Consider the following 21,004-nt stretch of genomic DNA (forward strand, 5'->3'; position numbering starts at 1 on the left):
GAAAACAGATTTGCCTTTGCAGTCACCTTAGAGCAAAATGAGATGGTAAGAACTGCTAACAGGCACTTCCCCGGTCTCTGACAGACCTGCCCAAACTGCATCATATGCTCTGCCTCATGGAGGGTTGCCATCTGCCACACGCTGGCATATTGCAAATGGTTTATGAAAAAATCAGCTTTTATTTATGATTTGAATCAGCAATGCCAGCGAGTGTTGCATAAAGGGAACTGAGCAGAAGGTAGATCGTTTTGCATGGGCTTTTCTCTGCCGAAAGAAGGATCTTTGTAGGGCTAAGGGAAAATTTTCCAGTTCTGTTGCGTCTGCTAGAAATTTTCTATCCCATGTCTCCCACTGGCTTGAGTGGGAGCTACAGGTGCTTAGAGACACTGAAAATTGAGTACTGCTACCAAGAACCTAAAGAGCAATGCTAATTACTGTCTTTAGGCCATATTCTGCAAGATTTGATGCCTAAGTAACTAAGTTTTGTTAGCAGTGAACATTTTGTAAAGGCAAGTAGCATTGCCAAGTTCAATGATGAAGCTCTCTTGCACAAGCGATGAGGATATTGATAAGACAGGAGTCTAAGCATTAACTACAAAGATGCGTTCTTGTAAATGCTTGCCTTAACTTAAGTATACTTTTCATTTGCAGGCCACTTACGATGGATTTTTAACACTTTGGCAGTTTGATAACTCTGACTTAGGTAAGTAAAAGAGAGAAATATTTTTTAGTTATTGTTGTTTTATACCAGAAGACATTGATTTGTATGTGTATATGTGTATTTCTGTTTTAGATTTAAGTTTTTCAAGATCTGAAGACATGGACTTAACCAATGATGGCCTATTCCTAGATTCAGCCCTGACCAAGAGACTGGCTTGTGGTTTCTGCAGGAGGGTTTTTGAGTGTGCTAACCAGCTGAAGGAGCACGTCCTCGAGCACGCCTTCTCCATGATCCTCCCATTTGGCTTCGCTGCCCGTTCGCAGCCGGGCCTCGCGGACAGCGTGCCTCAAGGTCAGCTCGCTCGCTTCCAGTGCTCCAAATGTCCTGCAAGCTTCACTCTGAAGTCAAATATGGATCGGCATGAAAAGACAATCCACTTCAACTGTAAGAAGATGCAGTGTCCTAACTGTGCCAAACTGTTTCGAGACAAGACAGACTTAAACCGGCATCTTATGTCTGTGCACTCAAACGAGCGTACTTTTGTGTGTCTGTTTTGTGGCAAGGGCTTTGGTACGCAGAAGAACCTCACGAATCATATGAAAGCGTGTTACCTAGGCTCTGCCCAGCTGGGAGGGTTTGAGCTTTTGGATAGTATGGAACAAAATCAGGATCCTGAGGATGCGTAGCTACTGTTGTCTATATTAGACTTTTTTTTTTTTAACCAGGAAAAGTAAATTGCGTCATTGTTCTCTTGCTGCAAATGAACTTACCACAGGTGTAACGTAACACAGCAGTTCCCAAATACTGATCAGGTCGATGATGCACAGGTTCCAGATGACTAATGTTTGTGCAGAAATACTTTTGTCCATCCATATAATGGCACTTTGGATATTTTATTGGTATGATAATACTGTGTACTTATTGCCTTAAACTTTTTTTTATCAGTAGATCTCAAAGTGCTTTATAAAAGAAATGGGATATTTCCCCGTGTTGAAAGGGAAAATAATGTACCTAAGCTTGCGAGCGTGTTAGCAATAGAATCAGTATAGAATTCAGTTTTCTGAGTTCTGGTCTAGTCCGCTGCCCATTAGGCAATTCAATCACTCCAGGGTTGTTTTAGGAGCTGTGAAAGCACTGGGTTGCTCAGCACCTAACATGTCTATGAGGGCTGGTGTTCTGTGTCACTTAAAGGAGGTGAGGGGGGAACATACTTCTTGTGCGTTTGTGCAACAGGGTATATGTTATTTGAGCTTCAAAATTGTTGCAAGGTTTGTATATTTTGGTACTTGGTATTATCTTTGAATATGTTAGGACTTTTTAAAATATACTTGAGTATGGCTGTGACTTTCAGGAGTTCCCTAAATTTTCTGACTCTAGTTTGTTTTAAATGATGTATTAAGTTAGCCAAACTGTGAATGTATGCCATTGAAACAGAGAAGAGGGGCTATACTGTGAGCTATGGTGCATATAGAAAATCAGTCATGGTTGTTATCGGAAAGTTGAAGACTTTACTTGTATTTTATTACATCATTTAAAAAAAATTTAAGTGATTAAATGCGTATATGCACCTCTTGCTATATATTTACGCACAAAACCAGATTATAGTAACTGTTAAATGAAAGTAGTATAACTGGAAGCGCAGTGCTTTTCAGCTGCGCTGTGTACAGCACAGCTCGTCAGCAGTTGGAGCTCCGGTGTTGCGTGTCTTGTAGGGTCGCTTTCCTTAACCTGCCAGGCACGACCAGGAAAGCTACAGCAATTTACAAATAGTCTTTGACTTCTTCAGGAAGAAGTTACTTCTCTTGTTGATATGGCCGCATCTCAGGGAGACAAAAATGAGAAATACTTAATCATGCACAAAATGGACTTAAACAGCCTGAGGTCTTCAGGGGAGAATTTCTTGCAAAGAAAAGTTGTTTTCTGCGGAAAGTTGGAAGAGAAAGCTCTGCCGTTTCTTTCGGCCCTGTATTCTTGTGGTAGAGAGAATAGGTGTGTTCTGGCGTAGTGCTGCTCCACCCGTTCCTGCTGAAATCGGGAGCTTCAGGGAGGCAGCTCCACCTTGCATCAAGGCTGGCCTTCCTGAGTATTGGGAAGCTGGTGTTTCCCTGTTTGGCTTAGTTCTCACGCTTTGTTTAAGCGGGGTGTAGTCAGAGTTGTGAATATGTTCCTATATAATCATTATACTATACCATACTTGGTCAATTTTTCGGTGAAGTCGTGCGCATGTGTTGGTTCCCACAGACTTCTTTGTCATTGCCGATCACTGGTACCCATGAATGTGTCTAGCTTATAATCCTTACAAGACTTAAGTTAGTAAAACGCCCAGTAATTTACTTTTAAATAGCAAACAGGTGAAGTAGGAGAAAGCTGAGCCAGAAGAAAGTTGTGACCAAAATGTGTTTTATCTGGAAATTTGGGACGAGTACACCAGATATTTTCTGAATCAGAAAAGTAAGACACCAGCAATAGTAATTGCAGCAAATTTTAGAAGGCCTTTTCACATGGTAATAGCTATCAACATATTTCATGTTTATTCATTTTTCTGGTGTGGAAATTTTTGTCCCATTATTATATCAACCATAAATCTGACTTCTCTAATGTATTCACTGGACAAAAGAGGATATTAAAATCTAGTCACCATCATAACAGACATGTATGTCCCGGTATTGACATATGTGCTCATGAAAGACCATATTTGATGTTTTCAACAGTGTTTTCTAATTAAAATCTGCAGCAGAATCAACTATTTTGAGGTTCATATGCGACTGCCTTTGAAAGCACTCATATAACTTAGTTGAGAATTTAATTCAAGACTGAATTATTTCCCTATAGTCAGATCAACTCATTCTCCCTCTAGTAGAGGTTGAAGTAGCGTTTTACTTTGTCCGTATCATCAAATTGCTTTCTGACTTCAGTGCTGCCTTTTTCTAGTGTTACCTTCAGGGTCAGGAGCAGATTTGTTTTAAAAGTTGAAACCAAAGGGTGCAACATAGCAGTGGCTTACAGAGTTTGCATAGGGTTTTTTTTTTTTTTTTAAGTAGTATATTCACATTAGAAAATGGTGTGGGAAGATGATGGGAATAGTAAATTTGACTGTTAAATTGCATCTTGCTATTTACAACCTTAAAATATAGTGAGGAATAAGTAGACAAAAATTGTCTTAAAGCTAGTTTGTGGATGCGTCATAATAAGCAAATGATTATTAAGCGATTATTTACTCTGTAAAACAATACAAAATAGCTCCATCAGACGGTAAATTAATCACTAGTGCTTTCACTTCTCTCAAGTCAGGAATATGGGCACCTATTCTGGGTAACACCCCTTTTCCTGAAGAAAGTTTTGTCACTATTTTCTGCCATCTGGAAGTTTTGTTGCATGCATGTCTGTACTTCCGAATGCAAACCCAGGCTATTGTAATACTTCATGGAAAAAAGCCAGTTTGCCTCTGTTTGTCCCCTTGTCACTGCCTCTTACCATCACCGGGGCTCCTGGGAATTGTTCAGGATTCAGAGCTCTAAGTTGTGCAGGCGGCGTTTGTGGAGCTAGTGACATCGGTGAAACCGTTTCTGGGTGTATCCCACCTCCCTTTTTTCTGCTTCAGCTGTGCAGGTTGTCAAACGGTCGGGTTTGTTTCTATTCTTGCGGGATTGTAGGAAAGAGGAGGAACCCTAAGATTTAAGTTGTGGCATTTGCTGTCTTCTACCAGGGCTTTTTCTATTTAAGACGTATTGCAAAGTCCTGAGCTTTGCTCTCGCTCCAGGACCTCCTTGCTCCGGAGGCAGCTGATATGCAGGTTGTCCGGTGCATCTTGCGAGCAGGGTCCAAAAGCCAAAGGTTGAGTTGCCAAATGCGGGCAGTCCACGTGCCATGGCAGAGAGCGTGGAAGGGAGGAGAGAGAAAATGAGGGTGTAGGGAACTGAGCTGCAAGTTTGATCTGATTTCTTTGCAATAGTCACGCTTTCCAATGCACTACTAGAATACAGTGTTTTTAAGACACGATATTACACTAAAAGATTTTCTTTCTGATCTATGGAAATTGAAAATTACACAGTTGTAAAATATTTTGAGGGAAGTATATATGTACTAGCAATGTTCTGCCACCCAAACTTAGCAAATGTCTTAGTTGATGCTTTACTTTCTCTGATTCCTCTGATTCAGAGGAACTCCTGAATGATTTTCATGAGAGGTTGATAGACCATTTTTTTTATTATTATATTTGTGTAGTTTATTCATTCTTTAAAAAGATTCTTTGAAAGGTGATGGACAGAAAATGCATTTCCAAAACAGTATAGTGTTTAAACTATGTGTTACTTTTCTAAAATGGAGAAAGAGCGGTAACTTTATTATCAAAGAAAAATATTAGAACATGAAAGCCAAGAAAAATTAACCTCAGTGAAATAAATAGTTACTTGAGATGACAATACCAAAGGCTACTTTTTCAAGCATTGTTGTTGGGTTAGTTTTAAGAATGTGCATCGTCTGTAAATATTTTAATGAAATTAAGTACATAGATTTTTTACTATGGCACGGTTTATATCATGTTCTCCATTTCTTGGTGCTACTCTTCGTATAGTCCTGTCCAGTAGCTAGTTATCTACGGCGCTACTGTTAATGGTCTTGGTGATCTTGTTAAAGATTATTTCTTTAGACCTTAATGCTGCTATACTTAAGCTCTATAAAATATTAATACGAGCCTTTTTATGTAGGGCCAATAGTTTGTACGTTTTAACTTTGTCATTGAGACAAAAAGTTATGCCTATACCAAAGTTGGTATGTTGCTCATTAAATATATGTGCTTGTAGGCATGTATATTTAACAGTACTGTGAAACTGTTAACTCTGCAATACATATTTTTTTTGTCTATAATGCTGTTATTTTTCAGGTGTTGACTTTTGTAGCTAGAAAAATCAAATATATGGCTATTTGGTGAAAGAGTTTTCAATAAAACTATAACTGCAAAAACTGTTCTGTGACTATTTTTAAATATAAGCGTACTGGAAGCTGAAAATATTACTCTCTAGTGATTTAAGATGAATACAGGCAAAAGTAAGCATGAGGGATATTGTAATTGGGAATTGTTATGAACATGTTGTTAGAAACAGATTTTGAATGTGTTTGACCTTAAGGCTTTCATCTCTTTTGATAAATAGAAATAATTAAAATGGGATGATGGATTTGTAACTATTCTTTGAAAATATCCAAGCGTGGGCTTTTTTGTCCCAGTTAGGTATGCAAATATGAACCTTATCGGTGTGAACATGCTCTGATTATGCAACTAAAGTGGGGTAAATGCATGCGAATCTAGATAACTGTTTGCGTGTGAGAGTAGCTTGTCAGCGAGGCGGGTTGTGCACCTATTGTTTGGAGTTGCCTTCTGAGCTTCTGCACTAGCTCAAGCGTATAAACAGAAGGGATAAGTCATGGACAGTAAATGGTGGAAAGCATCCGGTCAGTTAGGAAATGACCGGATCAGGTACGATCTGGTGATGTAGGAAATAAAGTATTTCATAGTATTCTTTTCTCTAGAGCACTTTTGCTTCATGACGTTGGGACCTAGTTACTGTGTTGCTTGCTCCATGGCAGATTTTAGGCAGCGAGGTGGCTCACGCGGCTCCCTGAGCAGTTTGTCACCGCTAGCCGCGTTCCCCGCGTGTGCTGAGTTTACGCTGTGGAAATGGCCTTGGACTGGAGCAAGGAAGGGTATATGACCCCTGGTGACTTCAGCTGATCAGCTTATAGCTTGCTTACCTCGTCTAGACTACACAGTAATAGGTTTACAGTGATCCTGGGGAATACAAATGTGTTTTCTGTATGGCCTACTCTTCATATCCAAGCAGTTACAAGATCAAACTGGAAACGTTTCTCGTAAACAGCTTTGTGTCATAAAATTGAAACTTGCTAAGGATTTTCCTCTATGAGAAAGTGGGCTCCTTGCCTCAGATTGTGTAGAGGAGGGTGATGTGTCATATCCGAAGGAGAAGATGCAGCAAAAAATAGTTGTCCTATAATTTGAGTTTTCCCAGGAAGGGAGTAAATATAAAAGGCCTTCTCATATTCTAGTTGTTTTCAACAAGAGTGCAAGTAAGAAGTTGGATGTGTGGTAGGACTGTGCAGACGAGCTGGGTTGTTGCGCTGCAACAAAAGCTTGCACAAAGCTCTGGACGTTAGAACGTCTCCTCGGGAAGCCAATGGTGCCTGCAACTTGCGTGTTGAAGTACCTCGTCTCGGAGATCCCCAAAGCAGCGCAAGCGTGTGTGCGTATAATCACATTAAACCGGCCTTTTAAAATTCCACTTAATTGCAGTAAGTAATCTTTACTGACAGGTGAATAAAATATTCTTAGCTTTCATTATCATTGTCATCACTATTGCAGCTTTGGTCCAGGCGAGTGAGTGAGTAGATATTCCCCCGCACCCCGTTTAGGATTAGAAAATTCTCATGACTGCTTTATAAATATGCTTTAGGCACTGGTAGGATGCAATACCACAGCTGTGGAGCAGCCCAGAGGAGCAATTTAGGAGTAAAGAATATTAGATCCAATTCGAACTGCTGATCGAGGGGGTTTTCTTTCAATTACCTGTGGGGTGGCTTTTTTAACTTGGAGGTAGCCAGAACAAATGCTAAGACAAAATTCATACCGTGACAGCTTTTACGATTTTTTGAACCATGCTTTTATTTTACGTTAGAACAAAAAGCTTCTTGGAAAACTTTGGTAAGATGAGCTTGTGTTGAAACATTTGTTCTGATTTAAAAGGTGGTGAATGTGAGTTTTCGTTAAAGCGGTGGCTGCAGTAGCAAAGCACCTTCCAGCACAGTTCTGTAGGCTTTTTTCCAGCATTGCCTTAGAGAGAAGATTGCTCCTAGCAAGAGGAAGAGGAATTGCGCTTCCTATGGAATTCTGCTTTATTTATTCCCCAGCCAGATACTGAACAAATAAAGCTCGTACACCTTTTGGAACCGTGCGGATAAGTGTATTTTGTCTTTATATTGAAAGCAGCATAGCTCTTTATCCTCTGCCTGGATTTCTTGATGGAAAAGAGAGCAAATGGTCAGTTAGAGTGACATTTCTAACACTATTTCCTCCTCCACTGAAGACATCTTTGCCTATGCCGCGCCAGCTTTTTAGCACCAACAGCGTCCTGATGTAGTTTTCACTGGTTTTACATGAGAGTCAAATGTAGTTACTTTTCACGTTGTTTGCATCTGCATTGCATATATAAGACAAAGTAAATTTTCAAAACAGAAGGAAGAAAAAGCCCACAAATTGGGTATTAAGTAACACCAAATACACAGGCGTACTGAGCTTAAAAGGGGGGAGGGGGGGAGGCAGGGAGAAGTCTATTTTTAAGTAGCTGGGTTTTTTCAGAAAACAATTTAACTCCCCAGGGCGTTATCTGTGGCATACCGAGAACATGCAGCATGCATTCAGCTAGTAGGGCATTTGTAGGAGATAACATTTGAATAAGTATCTAAAAATATTGCAAAGTATTCGGTATGTCAGAAACCTATAGTAGAGACGGGATTTCCCTTTTCCCCTTTGTTTTCCCTTCATGACTTCATTTACCAAAAGAAACCATTTACATATACAATAGCATATTTAAGATGATTAACCAGAATTTGCTTTTCTTTTTTTTCTGCTTGTTATGTAAACAGTACATTGTTTTGAGAAATGACAATAATTAGGACAGAAGCGGGTGAAAATTAACATATTAATGGAAAGAAATAGAATTATAGAAGGTGGAGATAAAAATTATATCCTCGTGGACAGTCATTTCCAAATTTATACTGGGTGGATTTCCTTAGGGAATAGCCAATAGTCTATTTTCACCTGCCATATTTTGCATTTCGCACTTTCATTTTATTTGGAGGAGCAAAGACCGACACAGCTGCTGTGTGTGTTCTTCTGGCAAATTAGACCCCTGGGCTGCCAATACTGTTTGGGTTCCTTGAGTTTGCTTTCACTGCACTTCTGAAGAGATGACAAGAAGAATCAAAAATATCAGAATGACTTCAGAAAATTCATCATCTTCCAGTCCAGGAAATGTGATTTAAAAAAAAAAAAAAAAAAAAGTAGTAGTCCACCAAGGACTATACAGCTGAGTTGTAAGGAGGTTTGTCATGCTTCAGTTCAGTGTTGTGCATCCTTCTGTGTTTCCCTGCCCGTGCCACACTGGTAACGCGAGCTGAAAGTTGGCTACTGTTGCGTGCGTTCGTCAGAGATGTCCTTTTACTTCTGGCTATACCTCAGTCACGGCGCGTTCCTGGAAACGCTACCGGAGTACGTACCTTGCTGTAAGGTAGTTCTTACCTGCGCCCCTCCGTGAAGGAAACGACGGGGATTCTCACGGCGCGCTCGGGCTCCTTCCTGCTTTGTGGTCCTCGCTCCGCAGCGAGCTGCTACTTCCACAAATAAGAGTTGCGTTAGAACTTCAGATGTTGCTATTTAGGCTGATTCATTGTAATAAATAAACATAGCAGATTGTCAGCCGCCTTTGTTTGCTCTTGAGAAAGCGTTGGACAATGTGTGCCGATGGCTGTTGCTACGTATTTGTGTACTGGCTCTTTCAAAGGCTTCTCTGATGAAGGTGCTTGAAGCTCTTAGCTTTAATCGTGCAGTATAAATATGTTTAGGTGGTTAAGAGGTGAGAATATGCTTTCACAGTGAAACAATTCGATAGTAAAACGTTAAGCAGGAAAAGTGACCCTTCTGGGACGTCCTGAAAGTGATTTACCTGTTCTGCTTGCTTTCTTGCAGTCAACGAGTTCACCGTGATCCGAAAGAAATTCAAGTGCCCGTACTGCAGTTTTTCAGCCATGCACCAATGCATCCTGAAGAGACACATGCGATCCCACACGGGAGAAAGACCCTATCCGTGTGAAATCTGCGGGAAAAAGTTCACGCGCCGAGAGCACATGAAACGGCACACCTTGGTAAGGGGGCCCCTGCGAGGCAGCCAGCGCGGCAGTCGGTTGCAAACGGAGATGATTCATTCAGATGTAAAGATAAACAGGAGCGTCATCTGCCCTAGGTCTGTGTTTTGTTTTCCCCTCCGGGGCTCCTCGGAGCCCCTGCAGCCTTCTCGGGTCTCTCTTTCCCCACCTTGCAGAGGCCCCGGGTTCTGCTGGCCGCTCCCGCCGAGCTGGCGCCCGCTGCTCTGCCGGGGCGCCCGCTGCTCTGCCGGGGCGCCCGCCTGCCTTCTCGGCGCCCCTTCCTGCGTTCTGGCGTCTGCTCTGCAGAAGCGGCCCGCTAAGGCCCGCGGGTGGAGGGGCGAGCGCCGTCTCTGGGGCTACGGGGGCCGTTTTTCCGTAGCTTGAGCCGTTTGGCACAGACGGTTCTAAGACTGCGTCGCTCGCGGAGGCGAAGTCGGGCCGCAGCTACCCTCCTCTGACAGCGCTTGGTCATCAGCAGTAATGCTGTGTTTTATTACAACCTGCTTGCTGTTGGCAAACCTGCTAGGGGCTGGTTAGTGGCATGTCTGACTTTTTAAAAAACTTCCTCGTAAATAACCTTCTCGAGCCAAACTTTGGGGTTTTTTTCAGGGGAGAATGAATTTGCTATCATAAAGTGGTTTCTCTAAGCTTAGTGGAGAGGTGGTAGTGTGGAAAAGGAAATAGTTTCTATGTTATAATTATGTAGTTGTTTCAGTAACGCACAGCAGTAAGCTCTCTGCCCCTCTAGTTGTGGAGAAAACAAGTTCTTCGTTAATACTAAGGGTTGTAGCTGGGAGGCTCTAATACTGTGAGATTTTTAAAAAAAAAAAAAAAAAAACCTCACAAGAGCGTGGACAGTTTCAGTGACTAAGAGTTATTTGTTCGGGTCATTTGAATAAACTTCTCTGTCTTTGTATTATCAAGTTTTTGAATGTAAAATTACCTTACTGGAGGAGATGTGCTTGGATTAACGAACGCTTTCCTGGTTGTAGCTCGCAAAACGCCACCAAGCGCTTTCGTGCCCTCCTCCCGGTCCTGCAAGCAGGCGCCTGCCCTGGCGCACCTCGCTTCGAGGGCAGCGTGATAGCGGGAACCGTACCCGTTTCGAGTGCAACACAATTTGCAAGACCTTGTTCCCGCTCTGGACAGCGGGCTCTAAGCTGAGGAGCGTCGGCGGGCTTCCGCGTGCCTGGCACGGGCAGCAGGCCGCTTTCTGTCCTGCAGCGGGGGAGTTGAGGTGATCTGCAAATTAATTTTAGTTCTCGGTTTCTGCTGCTGGGATCATTCTAGGTCGCTAACTTGGTGTATTGAGTTTGAGGTTCCAGGACTCTCTTTTTTATACCCAGGAGAGATTAAGTCAGATATTTGTGAATATATATAGGCGAGGATATAGATGTACTTATCCTTCATGTCTGTCTGAATCTCCCTCTCAGACTTCTCATATGTCAGGAATTAAACTTGTTTAGAAAATGCCAACTAGATTACAGATTCGTAACGCCAGGAGAAATTCCTGACAGAAGTGCCACGCTGACGATACCAATTTGTTTTTATTCCAGAGAGAGCCCGAGACACGTCTTGTAATACATGCACTAAAGAAAAAGGGACTTTTTGATGCTGCAACTAAAATAAACTAATTTGGGGAGGGATTTGGGTTCAAAATCTTTCTTCACGAAAGGTATTACACGGCTGTATCTCCCCCGATTCTGCTAGACTGTGTCCAACTGCTAACTATCAAAAATCACTGCAGAGGAACCTAATGGTCGGGGTGGCTTCATGAAGCCGGGAGCCTTGTACGCGGCATTCGAAATAAGGCCCCAGAGGAGTTACAGGTTTATTATTTATCTGAAGTTTCTTTTGAAATAAGCTATGAAAAGGGGTGTTTTCTTGATCTTTGTTTGCCAGTGAGGTGTAGAGCAAGCTACGGGAAGTGCTTGTGGCAAGATCAACTTCTGGATTCTTACGCTTTGCTTCTCTTGTTGTCTTATTTCTGTCAGGTATGACGTTTTGGGGCTTGATTGTGGATCCTCGGGTAAATCTGCAAAGATGAATACTGGTGTGCATGAAATGAAAATACATGTTATAAAAATAACGTGTAGAAAAAGAAGTAGATTTAACATGCCAAAAATCATGTTTCTCTCAGTTCCTTGATTGAGGAGCAAAGGCTAAAGGGACTGTTTTAGTTTTACATTTAGCTCGGATTAAAAAAACGGTTTTTATAAAAGTCTTTGTATAAAATTTAAGCTGAATAGAAATGTTTAGGGGTTTTGTTTTGATTTTGAATATTAAAGTAAATACAAGCTGTTCCTTCTGAAATCTTTGCAGCTGTAATCCATCTATGTTGTACTAGAGCATGAATTGAGATTTTGAGACCAGTTGCAGTAAACAGGTTATGTCCCAAAGGAAATGCTACCCCTGTGATATCATAAGGGTTTTCAGCTGGAAGAATTAATCAAGAGTTGCTTGGTTCTAGTTCTAAGTGACTTGTCTCCATACGCGCTAAAACTTTCTTACCCAGGCGATTGCAGCATCCCAAGTAACCGGTATCTGCTTAAAGCTGGCAGCCTTAACTCAGAGGAGAAAAGAGCAGTTTCGTTTGCTTGCTGAGCTTCTGTTTCCTCGCAGAAACCGTTATTGGAATATCTACGGTGAGCTGTGTTGCTGCCGCAGGCACGACGCTGTGTCTGCGCTTGCTTGGTCCCCGCTCTGTTCCAAAAGCGCGTGCCTTTTCCCGGGAAGAGCTGTTGCGCCGTCGTCTGCTCGCGGCAGATGCCGGTGCCACGTCGGGGCTTGCCAAACGGCGGCGTGCGTACAGGGTGGGCAGTTAGCCCGGGCCGCTTAAACCGGAGTGGTCGGGGCTTATATTATCAGTTGCTATGGTGTTCAAAACCCCACCACCTTCTCCTTCCTTCCGTGAGCATCCGTCCATTCGGATGAGTGCCCAGCCATCTGGTCTTGGGACCGACTGCTCCCTGGGACGGCCCTTGGTTACGTCCTTTGGGTGTTCGTGTGCTGTGTTCGGGAGGCAGTTCCAAGCAGTCAGCTTAGTCCTGCTGCAAATACAAAGGTTTCGAGATCTGTTACCACTTTTGCAGCAGTGGACACCTTGTCGGGCCGGCTGGTGGCCTCAGTCTTTTCATTTCTGAAAACTTTTTTTTTTCCTCACTCTTTCAGGCATTGGGGGTGTTGTCGCCGCGTTTTCCCCTCTGCCTTGAAACATTATCCAGTCAACTGGAGCGGAGCCTTTCTAACGGCATTTTCAAATACTGAGGGCCGAGCACCATTATTTCTGTGTTTAATACTTAATATTTTGGCAATAAGGGAAATAGGATTAGTTTCTGTTCAGCTGCATCCCGTTACACCGTTCCGTTAGAACATGCTGACTAAACTGTCAGCACTGGAAAAGAGGGAGGGAGGGGGTGATCAGTTCACGCTTTTTAACAGATATTTAAAATGTGCATTATTTTGGGCACCTATTTTATCATTTCTTTTTATATGGCTCCTTTAGCCCTTATTCTGCACCTTTTAGCACTTTCTGTAATTGTATTCAGCTTTTGATTCTTCAAAATCATGTTTCTAACGGTTTAACTGAGTGATATGTATTGAGCCTGTCAGATGGCTTTGACCAGCCCTGTCCAACGGAGTTTCAGAAAGCTGTCGCGTATAGTTTAAAAAAGAAAAAAAAATACAATGGCATTGCTTGATACAGTTGAAGAACGCAACGTGAGGACCAGTTCAGAGCAAGGGAAAGCTGTAGCGAGAGAGAGGGTCCGAAAAACGTGCAGGCTTTGAACGCAGCCGGGGCTGGTCAGATAGAAAGCCTAAGTGAGCATTCAGCAGCAGGAGAAGCAGAGGGGAGAAGGTGGGTCAATTTGTGCTTTTTCCAAGTATCTTTAACTTAGCTGGGTGTTCAGTGAGAAAAAAGAAAACGCTGGTTATGTAGAATCCAGTGGTAGGAGCAGATTAGCCTGTAGGCGAGAAAGGGAGCTGGCCTTACCGCTGGTTCCTGCGTGCTCGGACCAAAGACGTGCGTGTGTCCCACGCTCGAGCAGCCTCTCGCTGAGCTGCGAACATTGAACGAATGGCTGAGAATAAGGCAGGGCAACCATCAAGGTGCAAAGTGTTAAACTCTTACCAGGCGGCTGCTTTAGAGTAAAAGGAAGTACTTTTTCACCCAGGGCATGTTTAAGCAGTAAAACCTTTCATACAGGCCCTTGTGAAGATGAAAAGTATAAATGAGCTCAGAAAAGGATTAGACACGGGCACTACGTGCCCAGAGGTTCTGATAGCTGATGGTCTGCATGCGACAGCTTGCTCAGGAAGTCCCGAAATCACTGCTTGCTGAAACCCGAGAGCATAGAAGAAGGTGGGTCCTCCTCTGCTTGTGTACTGTTTCCCAGCGTGTCTCCTGTCGATCACTGCCAGGGGCCGGACGCTGGCCCAGATGAATTTTGGGCAGTCCCAGTACAGCATTTCTAAACCCAGAGGCTCGCCCTGCCCTGTGGCCTGTGGACATCCGCAGGTGCCCGCTGCTTGGCCTTCTCTCCCTGCGCTGCCTTGGCGCAGCTGCAGGAAGGGTCTCTTTTCCAGTGGACTCGTAGATGCATCTCTTTCAAAGAACTGTTAGCCACGCGTCTAGACCTAGTGGTATCTGGTTGTAGTAAGTGGTTAACGTCATAGCCTGTTAGCACAAAGAACGTGTTCACGGAAGGTGCCTGACCCAGGCCCCTTGCTGATGAAGTGCAGGAGTTCCCACCGGCCTGGTAGGCCGTTTTCCTTAGGAGAGAAGCAGGTGAAAGTGTTCATGGAGCAAGTTCCTTGGCTTCCACACGTGGCAAAAATAGCCAGGGACGGAATTCACCTTTGGGTGCTTCTTTCCCTCTCCAAGTATGTCATTTCGGTCACTGTGTAGCGAGGTTTGGATCTTAAAGTGATTTCTGGTATTCTGCAGAGCATTTTCCCATTTGCAGCTGATTTTGTGCGTGTGGCTAGCTCTGTATGCCTGTTACTCTCAGACAAAAAATGCAGCATGATTTATAGAACAGAAGCATTTGCGACAAACCATTTTTCAGCTTCCAAAGTAGTCAGAAATAAGGTTAGAAGGGCATTCAACAGAATTTTTTGAAAGATACGGGATGCATTCATTGTGTTGCTCTTCTTTGGCCCTTGGCAGCAAAGGGGTCAGGAGAGAGACCCCTGAAGTAGCGTGTGGCATTAATCTGATAGTGGATTGTTCTGGGCTTGTCTACCCAGGCAACTGTTTGGGTGATTTGTTAGATTTTCCTCGTGTTGCGGTAGCGCGACTGAAGACGTGTTCAGCCGTGCTGCGTCGGCACAGCTTTGGTTCAACGCAGGGTGTTTGCAGGCGAGGGCCGCCTCGCGTCACCACCGAAAACCTTGCCTTAAGTCGGGCAGCTCGTCGTCGTTACGATTTTCAGACGCGGCTGTGTGTAGCAGCTTCGTGAGTGAGAAGCTAGCAGAGGTGATTGCTTCCTTTGGCAGACCTGCAGAAAATCTCACGTTGCGCTGTCATTGCTACAACTGTCAAACATGTTTCCTGGCAGCTTTTAACTCTGGTGTGGCTAAGGTTGTGACTGTGAAAACTGTAACAGAGTTTTTTTTAGAATTATTGTGCCCCGGACTAGACAAAAGGGGAGAGAAAATTTAAGAGATGGGAATTTCATCCCAAAATTACTAGCTTGGCGGTCCAAAGGCATTTCCAAAAGGATTTTCCATTGTATTACACCATTGCAGGATTGAATTAATCACGATGGGTTTAAGTTCCGCTACGAAAGCCCGCGATGATCTTGGGTTGCAGTAACGGGCTACAGTGTTTTTCCTTTGCAGAAAGATAGGGCAGTGTGTCTTTCCTTGCAGCTCTCAGTTTATCTTTGTTGACGTTAATTTTTCTTAATATTCTCCTTCCCTAGGTCCACAGCAAAGATAAAAAATACGTGTGCAAAGTTTGCAATCGAGTGTTCATGTCTGCAGCCAGCGTGGGAATCAAGCACGGCTCTCGGCGCCACGGAGTTTGTGCCGATTGCTCTGGCCGCGGCATAGCCGGTCACTTGGATCATAACGGCGGCGAAGGGTCTCCAGATGAATTATATCCTGGTGAGGGCCAGTACATGGAAGACCCGGATGACATCAAAGTGGAAGGAGACGAAGAGATGGGAGACGACGACGACATAAAGTGGAAAGATGATGTAGGAATATCGCAAGATGATGTGATTTTAGATGACGACAAAGATGTCGACTCTCCGCAGGAGCAGGAGAACTCTGGGGAGAATGACAAGGATTTTACCTGGATTTCTTAGGGATTTTTTTCTTTTGATGTTTGTAGGGGGAGGGAGGGCGGGGGAGGAAGGAGTATGTTGGAAAAACTAAGTAGCCTTGTTGTCGTCCATGTGTGCAAAATAATTTTTGTGTTTTATAAACAAGTCCTTATCTGTACCACTCAGATACTGTATTAGTAAGTGTCGCTTTCGGTGACATGACTTCCTTCGCCTTCCCCCTCGGCCCCTCGTGAACAAAAAGGGCTGTGTTTGCCTCTCCGGCAGCGCGAGCCGGGCTGCGTGCAAGCGCGTTTCTGCCGGCGCGAGCCCTGGGAGGGGAGAGCACGAGCGATCGCAGACCGTGTGAAGCATGTATTCCCCGTCCCTTTCCCGCCCTGCGTCAAACACCGGGAGCTTGGGTCTGAAACAGGTTTTGGTGGTTGTTGTTCGGGTTGTTTCTGTTTCTTTAAACACCTTCTCTGTGTTTTTAAAATCCCAGCAGCAGTGGAATTGCAAGCTAGCGTTGTGGAAACAAATGGATTTATATGTTGAGGGCGTCCCCGAATCGTACAGGCCTTTTGCAAAGAGTTATTTAAAGAGAGTTTTTATTATTTTTTATTATTTTTATGGAGCCAAATAGATCAAAAGGCAAGTCAGGTTACAGCCTTATGAATTCCTTGCATTAAAGTGGATGCTTAGCTTCCGAAAGCACCATCAACAAATTACGATGTTACTTGGACCTACTGGCGTCTTAACCCTTGTCCCGTCTTCCAACCTTGGTTATTCGTGTTCGATTAAATGACTGTTGATATTTCCATAACAATTGCTTATTACAGAGGACCCAGGTAGTAGAGTACCTGCTGTTGTTTTCCACTTTTCTCCCTTTGGTGTCAGCTGCCTTTTTCAAAAATATATGCAAACTAGAAACGAGGCGTTCAGCAAACTGCAGGGTGAACTGTGAAACACAAGAAACCAAGGTGGAGAAATCCTAACTTCATGGAAACCTTGCTGTTTGTCTCCAGTAGCCCTCAGTGGGGCCAGGATTTTGCCTGGGTATGTTATTCTGCCTTGCCAAGCTGAAATTTTCCTTTGTCATTGGTAGGCATAACACCTATTTGATTTATCAAGAAAACCTTCAGTCTTAGTTGCACTGGTTCCGTGTAAATTTTCAAATAAAACCTTTTTATAAGAAGCAGGTTGCTCTCCTAGCGTGTCTCCTGACGGAGTCTGGGGATCTGGTCCAGGTAGTTGGATTCACTTTGGTCATATCGGCCACTGCTGCCTTCTTCCAACTGCACGTAAACCACAACAGCAAAATACATTGCAAGCGTCCTGTTAGCGGGAAAAGCTTGTTTTACATTTCACCTCTTTGCTTCTGGTGCTTAAAAAAAAACAAACAGGCAGAAGACCTCACTTTTTCCTTGCTATGGAGCAGTTTCGTGACCGTATATATGAGGATCCTATCTTGAAACCTGCCACGAAAGACAACTTGTCACCAGAAAGCCAAATGACTAAAAGGTGCTATTTATTTTCCAGCGGTGGGAAAGGCGATCTCTGGGTGGGGGGAAAAAGAGAGCTTAAAAGTTCTTGCAGGTAATTTTTTTTTTTTTTCCTAATGAAAAGCATGGTTCCGCCCAGCGAAGAAAAAAGCAGAATTTATTGTACAAAACCCCAGTAAAGCAGACAATACTTTAAGGATTTCAGCTCCTCGGTGCCCGCCTTGGCGGTTCAGCGGCGCGCGGTGAGGTGGGAGCCCGGGTTCGGCGCGTGGCAGGATTCGCCGACGTCTCTGCGCGTGCTTCTTCCCCGGCCGGGGGGCGGCTGCCTGCGCCTGGGAGCCGTCGGCAGCTCCCGGCTTCTGCTTGGTCGGTTTTGGTGCGTGTCAGTAATTCGGAAACGTGTTTCTTTCAAAGCCACTTCGTATCCCGAAATCTTCTCTTAGCTTAAAGCGAGGCTGCACGGTCGCTGGCTCTGCTGCTGCTAACGGTCGGATCAAAGAAGTTAAATGGAACTTATTGCTTTTAGCCAATAAGAGTGGATAACCCTATTCTTTAAATATTTAAAGAATAACGTAGTAGGGTCATATAGAAAGATTTTTATTAAACTGTACAAAGCTAGTTTTGCATTTTAGCTTCTTGTAAAGCCCTGTTACTGTATTTAAATAAGATGTAAACAAAACCAGTGTTTTACGATTGGACCTTTGTATACTTTTTTTCTAAGTACAAAAAAATCAGCAGTTGCGTCTGTTGTTTTTGGGTCCTAGAGCGAGGTCACTGTTTCCTTATCTTGACTTTTACCTATCCGAAATGCAGGCGCTGTATTTATTGTCATTTATCCTGTAAATATGGAGGAGCGAGGGGCGTCTGAGGTCCCGAACTCGCCGCCCTCACCTGTTACGTGTAGACAAATACATACAGTACTTAAAAGATATCTGTAGCTTTGCTTTTTATATATATAAAATCTATTTAAAAAAAAAAAAACCCCGAAGAACCCAAACCGTTCGCAAGCCCTTAGTTTCTATGACATTCCGTTGCGCTTACCTCTTCCGACCCCAGCGTCTGAATCCACTCTCTTTGGTGGGTTTTGGGGGAAACCACGAGGCGTTGATCCCGGGTTAACTTTTCCTCCCTTCTCCCTGCCCGCACGCTGAGGTGACTTGATTATCGTAATCAGACTTACGGGGGTGCTTGGCTTTACTTTGTGTTTTATTTGGAAATATTTTATATTTTTATTTTCTTCCCTTTTTTTTTTTTTTTAATGCTGGGCAGTAAGCCGCGTGGCTTTCCGAAAGGTTTTCTGACGGTGCCGCTTTGAAGCTCTTTGTGCTGAGGGTGCGAAAGAGAGAAAAGGAGAAAGGGAAAATCCACACAAAAAGCTGACTTGTTATAGTGTTAACATTATAATATAGCACAGGCTTCGATATTACTAACATACACTATATGTACACCAAATAAAATCATTCTAGTACGTGATGCATATTTTAAGTGCTTTGCTTTGGTGGAGGTGTGCAGATTTGGAAATACAGATCTTTTAGGAATCAGCCTTTAACTTGGCGTGCTCTGGAGGGAGGGGGGACTTCTTGAGGCTTCGCTCCTGAACGGAAGTGGGTTTTTTTGTTTTGTTTGGTTTTGCTTCGAACTGAAACTTCCTCTAGAAGTTCACAAGGGGGGGGGGATGCCCTTTATACAACTTTCTCAGTCATTTCAGGCACTTTTGCTGAACCTTGTAAGCCGCCCTGTCCGACCGGCGGGGACGGCTCTGGCAAGGAAGGCGCCTGCCGACGGCAGGGAGGGAGGCGCGGGCGGGCGGCCGCCCGGCGGGCGCTGCTCCCCGCCTCGGGCCGAGCATCCTGCCTATGCAAAGTTCTTCTTTTGCTCTTCTAGATTTTCAAAACCAGATTTCTGCCTGTCGTACCCAGCCGTAGCCCGAGTAGCCTTTAGCCTCTGGTCTTTGTATTTCCCTTCAGGACTTTGTATATTTCACTGAGATTCCCCTTTTTTAATTTTTTCTAAATATATATATATATATATAATGTGTGTGTGCGTGCGTGCGTGTGTGTATATATATATACACTATATATATATACACAGAGTTAGCTTCAAAAAATAACTCCATTATAGATGAAAAATCGATACATTTAGTCTCAATAGGAGTCTTGTGACTAGTCTTTTTTTTAAGTATTCATATATACGTACACATGCTGTTCCTTGAATTTATTATTCTCTTTTTTTTTTTTTTAATATAAAAATGTGCCAGAAATACAAAGAGCATTTCAAGCAATGCTTTGCTGGTTCCTCCTGCAGCGCACCGGTAGCCTGCGTTTAAAGCCGGTGCGGGTTGTCTTTCCAGCCCCCGACGAGTACCCCAAACTGTCCCAGCTCGTGCGCTAGGCAGGCGCCTTTGGGTAGTTTTCTGTTAAGAGGCTTCTTTAACAATTAAGACAAATTAGATTCTTGCATCTCCTTTGTCAACTTGGTATTTTCAAATACATCTTTTAAAAAATCAGGAATTACACGTTTTGGTATATTATTTCCCTTACGGATAAAGTTTAAGGTCACCACTAAACCTTACAGAGCTGCAGAATGATTTTGTGGGGAGATGAAAAGGGGGATGTGTCTAATGAAGGTTTCCAGAGTGACTATCTTAAGTTTTTGTTTCTAATTATTAAAGGACAGTGTTTGGACTGTAAAAGGACTATATTTCATACGAAAAGGCAAATCTCCCTTAGCATTAGGTCCCATTTTGTATCTTGAATTATGCCTTTAAATATCCTGTGTTTCCAAAGTGAAAGCAGCATTCAGTTGGTTCCTTGTATGTATGTTTTGGGGATTTATGACTTTGGATTATGTGTCAAGCTCTCGTCTCTGACAAAGCTGTATTCTGACTTTCCAAGCGGGGTGGAGCGTTCAGCCCGAACGCTGCCATCCCTCCACAGCAAGCTGTGCTACGGCTCCACCTTAATGCTTCCGATTTTGCACATCGCCCTTTAGGAAAGAAACTCCATGAAAATGCAAAAACTGGAATTTTTTGCAATATTATAAAAGATAATCTTATTTTAGCTCATTCTGTGACATGTGCAACTCCTAAGAAAGCCATACTTAATGGTTCTTTTTATTTTTAGATTCTATATTGTGTTTTGAATTTCTGCCGCCTTCTTTTTTTTTTTTTTTTTGAGTTCTGCATAGGAAGAGTGCTGTGTGTATGCTTTCATATATATTTATTTTTCAACGTGCTTTAAACCTGTCTACAAAAATAAAGCTAAAGAAACAAACGAAAAAAAAAGACAGCGTTTGAAGACTGTTGATTATTTTTTTTGCTGGGAGTATTCTATATTATACTGACTTTATATTAATTATTATAAACCTGTGTTTGTATTGAAAATGTGTTTAATATTTTGGGGGAGGTGAGGAGATTTTAGTAACCAGAAGTCAGTGGGAGAACATGGCTGTGTTGTACTGATTTTCTGTAAGTGTAGTTCAGGTTAAATATGACCTTATTCTCTAGTGGATCTCACGGTTCCTTGTCTGCCGGGGCATGCCGACGGCGCGCCGATTGATTCTCATGACTTTGTGATGGGATTTAGCTTAGACATTCTTGCAAAATCAATCAGTTTCAATAAATTGGGAAATTGCTGCTAAAA

At 43.2% G+C, this 21,004-nt stretch overlaps 1 protein-coding gene across 12 annotated transcripts in view; it reads left to right on the forward strand.

Annotated features, from left to right (window-relative positions):
* The window catches only part of ZBTB46 (zinc finger and BTB domain containing 46), a 62,551-nt gene extending 41,547 nt beyond the window's left edge, over window positions 1-21,004 (forward strand). For 11 of the 12 annotated variants that reach the window (XM_068912049.1, XM_068912059.1, XM_068912050.1 and 8 more), the window contains 4 exons: window positions 652-703; window positions 794-1,105; window positions 9,417-9,592; window positions 15,520-21,004. In XM_068912049.1, coding sequence (XP_068768150.1) covers window positions 652-703; window positions 794-1,105; window positions 9,417-9,592; window positions 15,520-15,906 — 927 coding nt within the window. In that variant the 3' untranslated portion in view covers window positions 15,907-21,004. Of the gene's footprint in view, window positions 1-651; window positions 704-793; window positions 5,623-9,416; window positions 9,593-15,519 lie in introns of those variants that run through there. The other variant, XM_009680999.2, reaches the window with a different exon arrangement.

Source organism: Struthio camelus, chromosome 18 (genome assembly GCF_040807025.1).
Source record: "Struthio camelus isolate bStrCam1 chromosome 18, bStrCam1.hap1, whole genome shotgun sequence".
Taxonomy (NCBI): domain Eukaryota; kingdom Metazoa; phylum Chordata; class Aves; order Struthioniformes; family Struthionidae; genus Struthio; species Struthio camelus.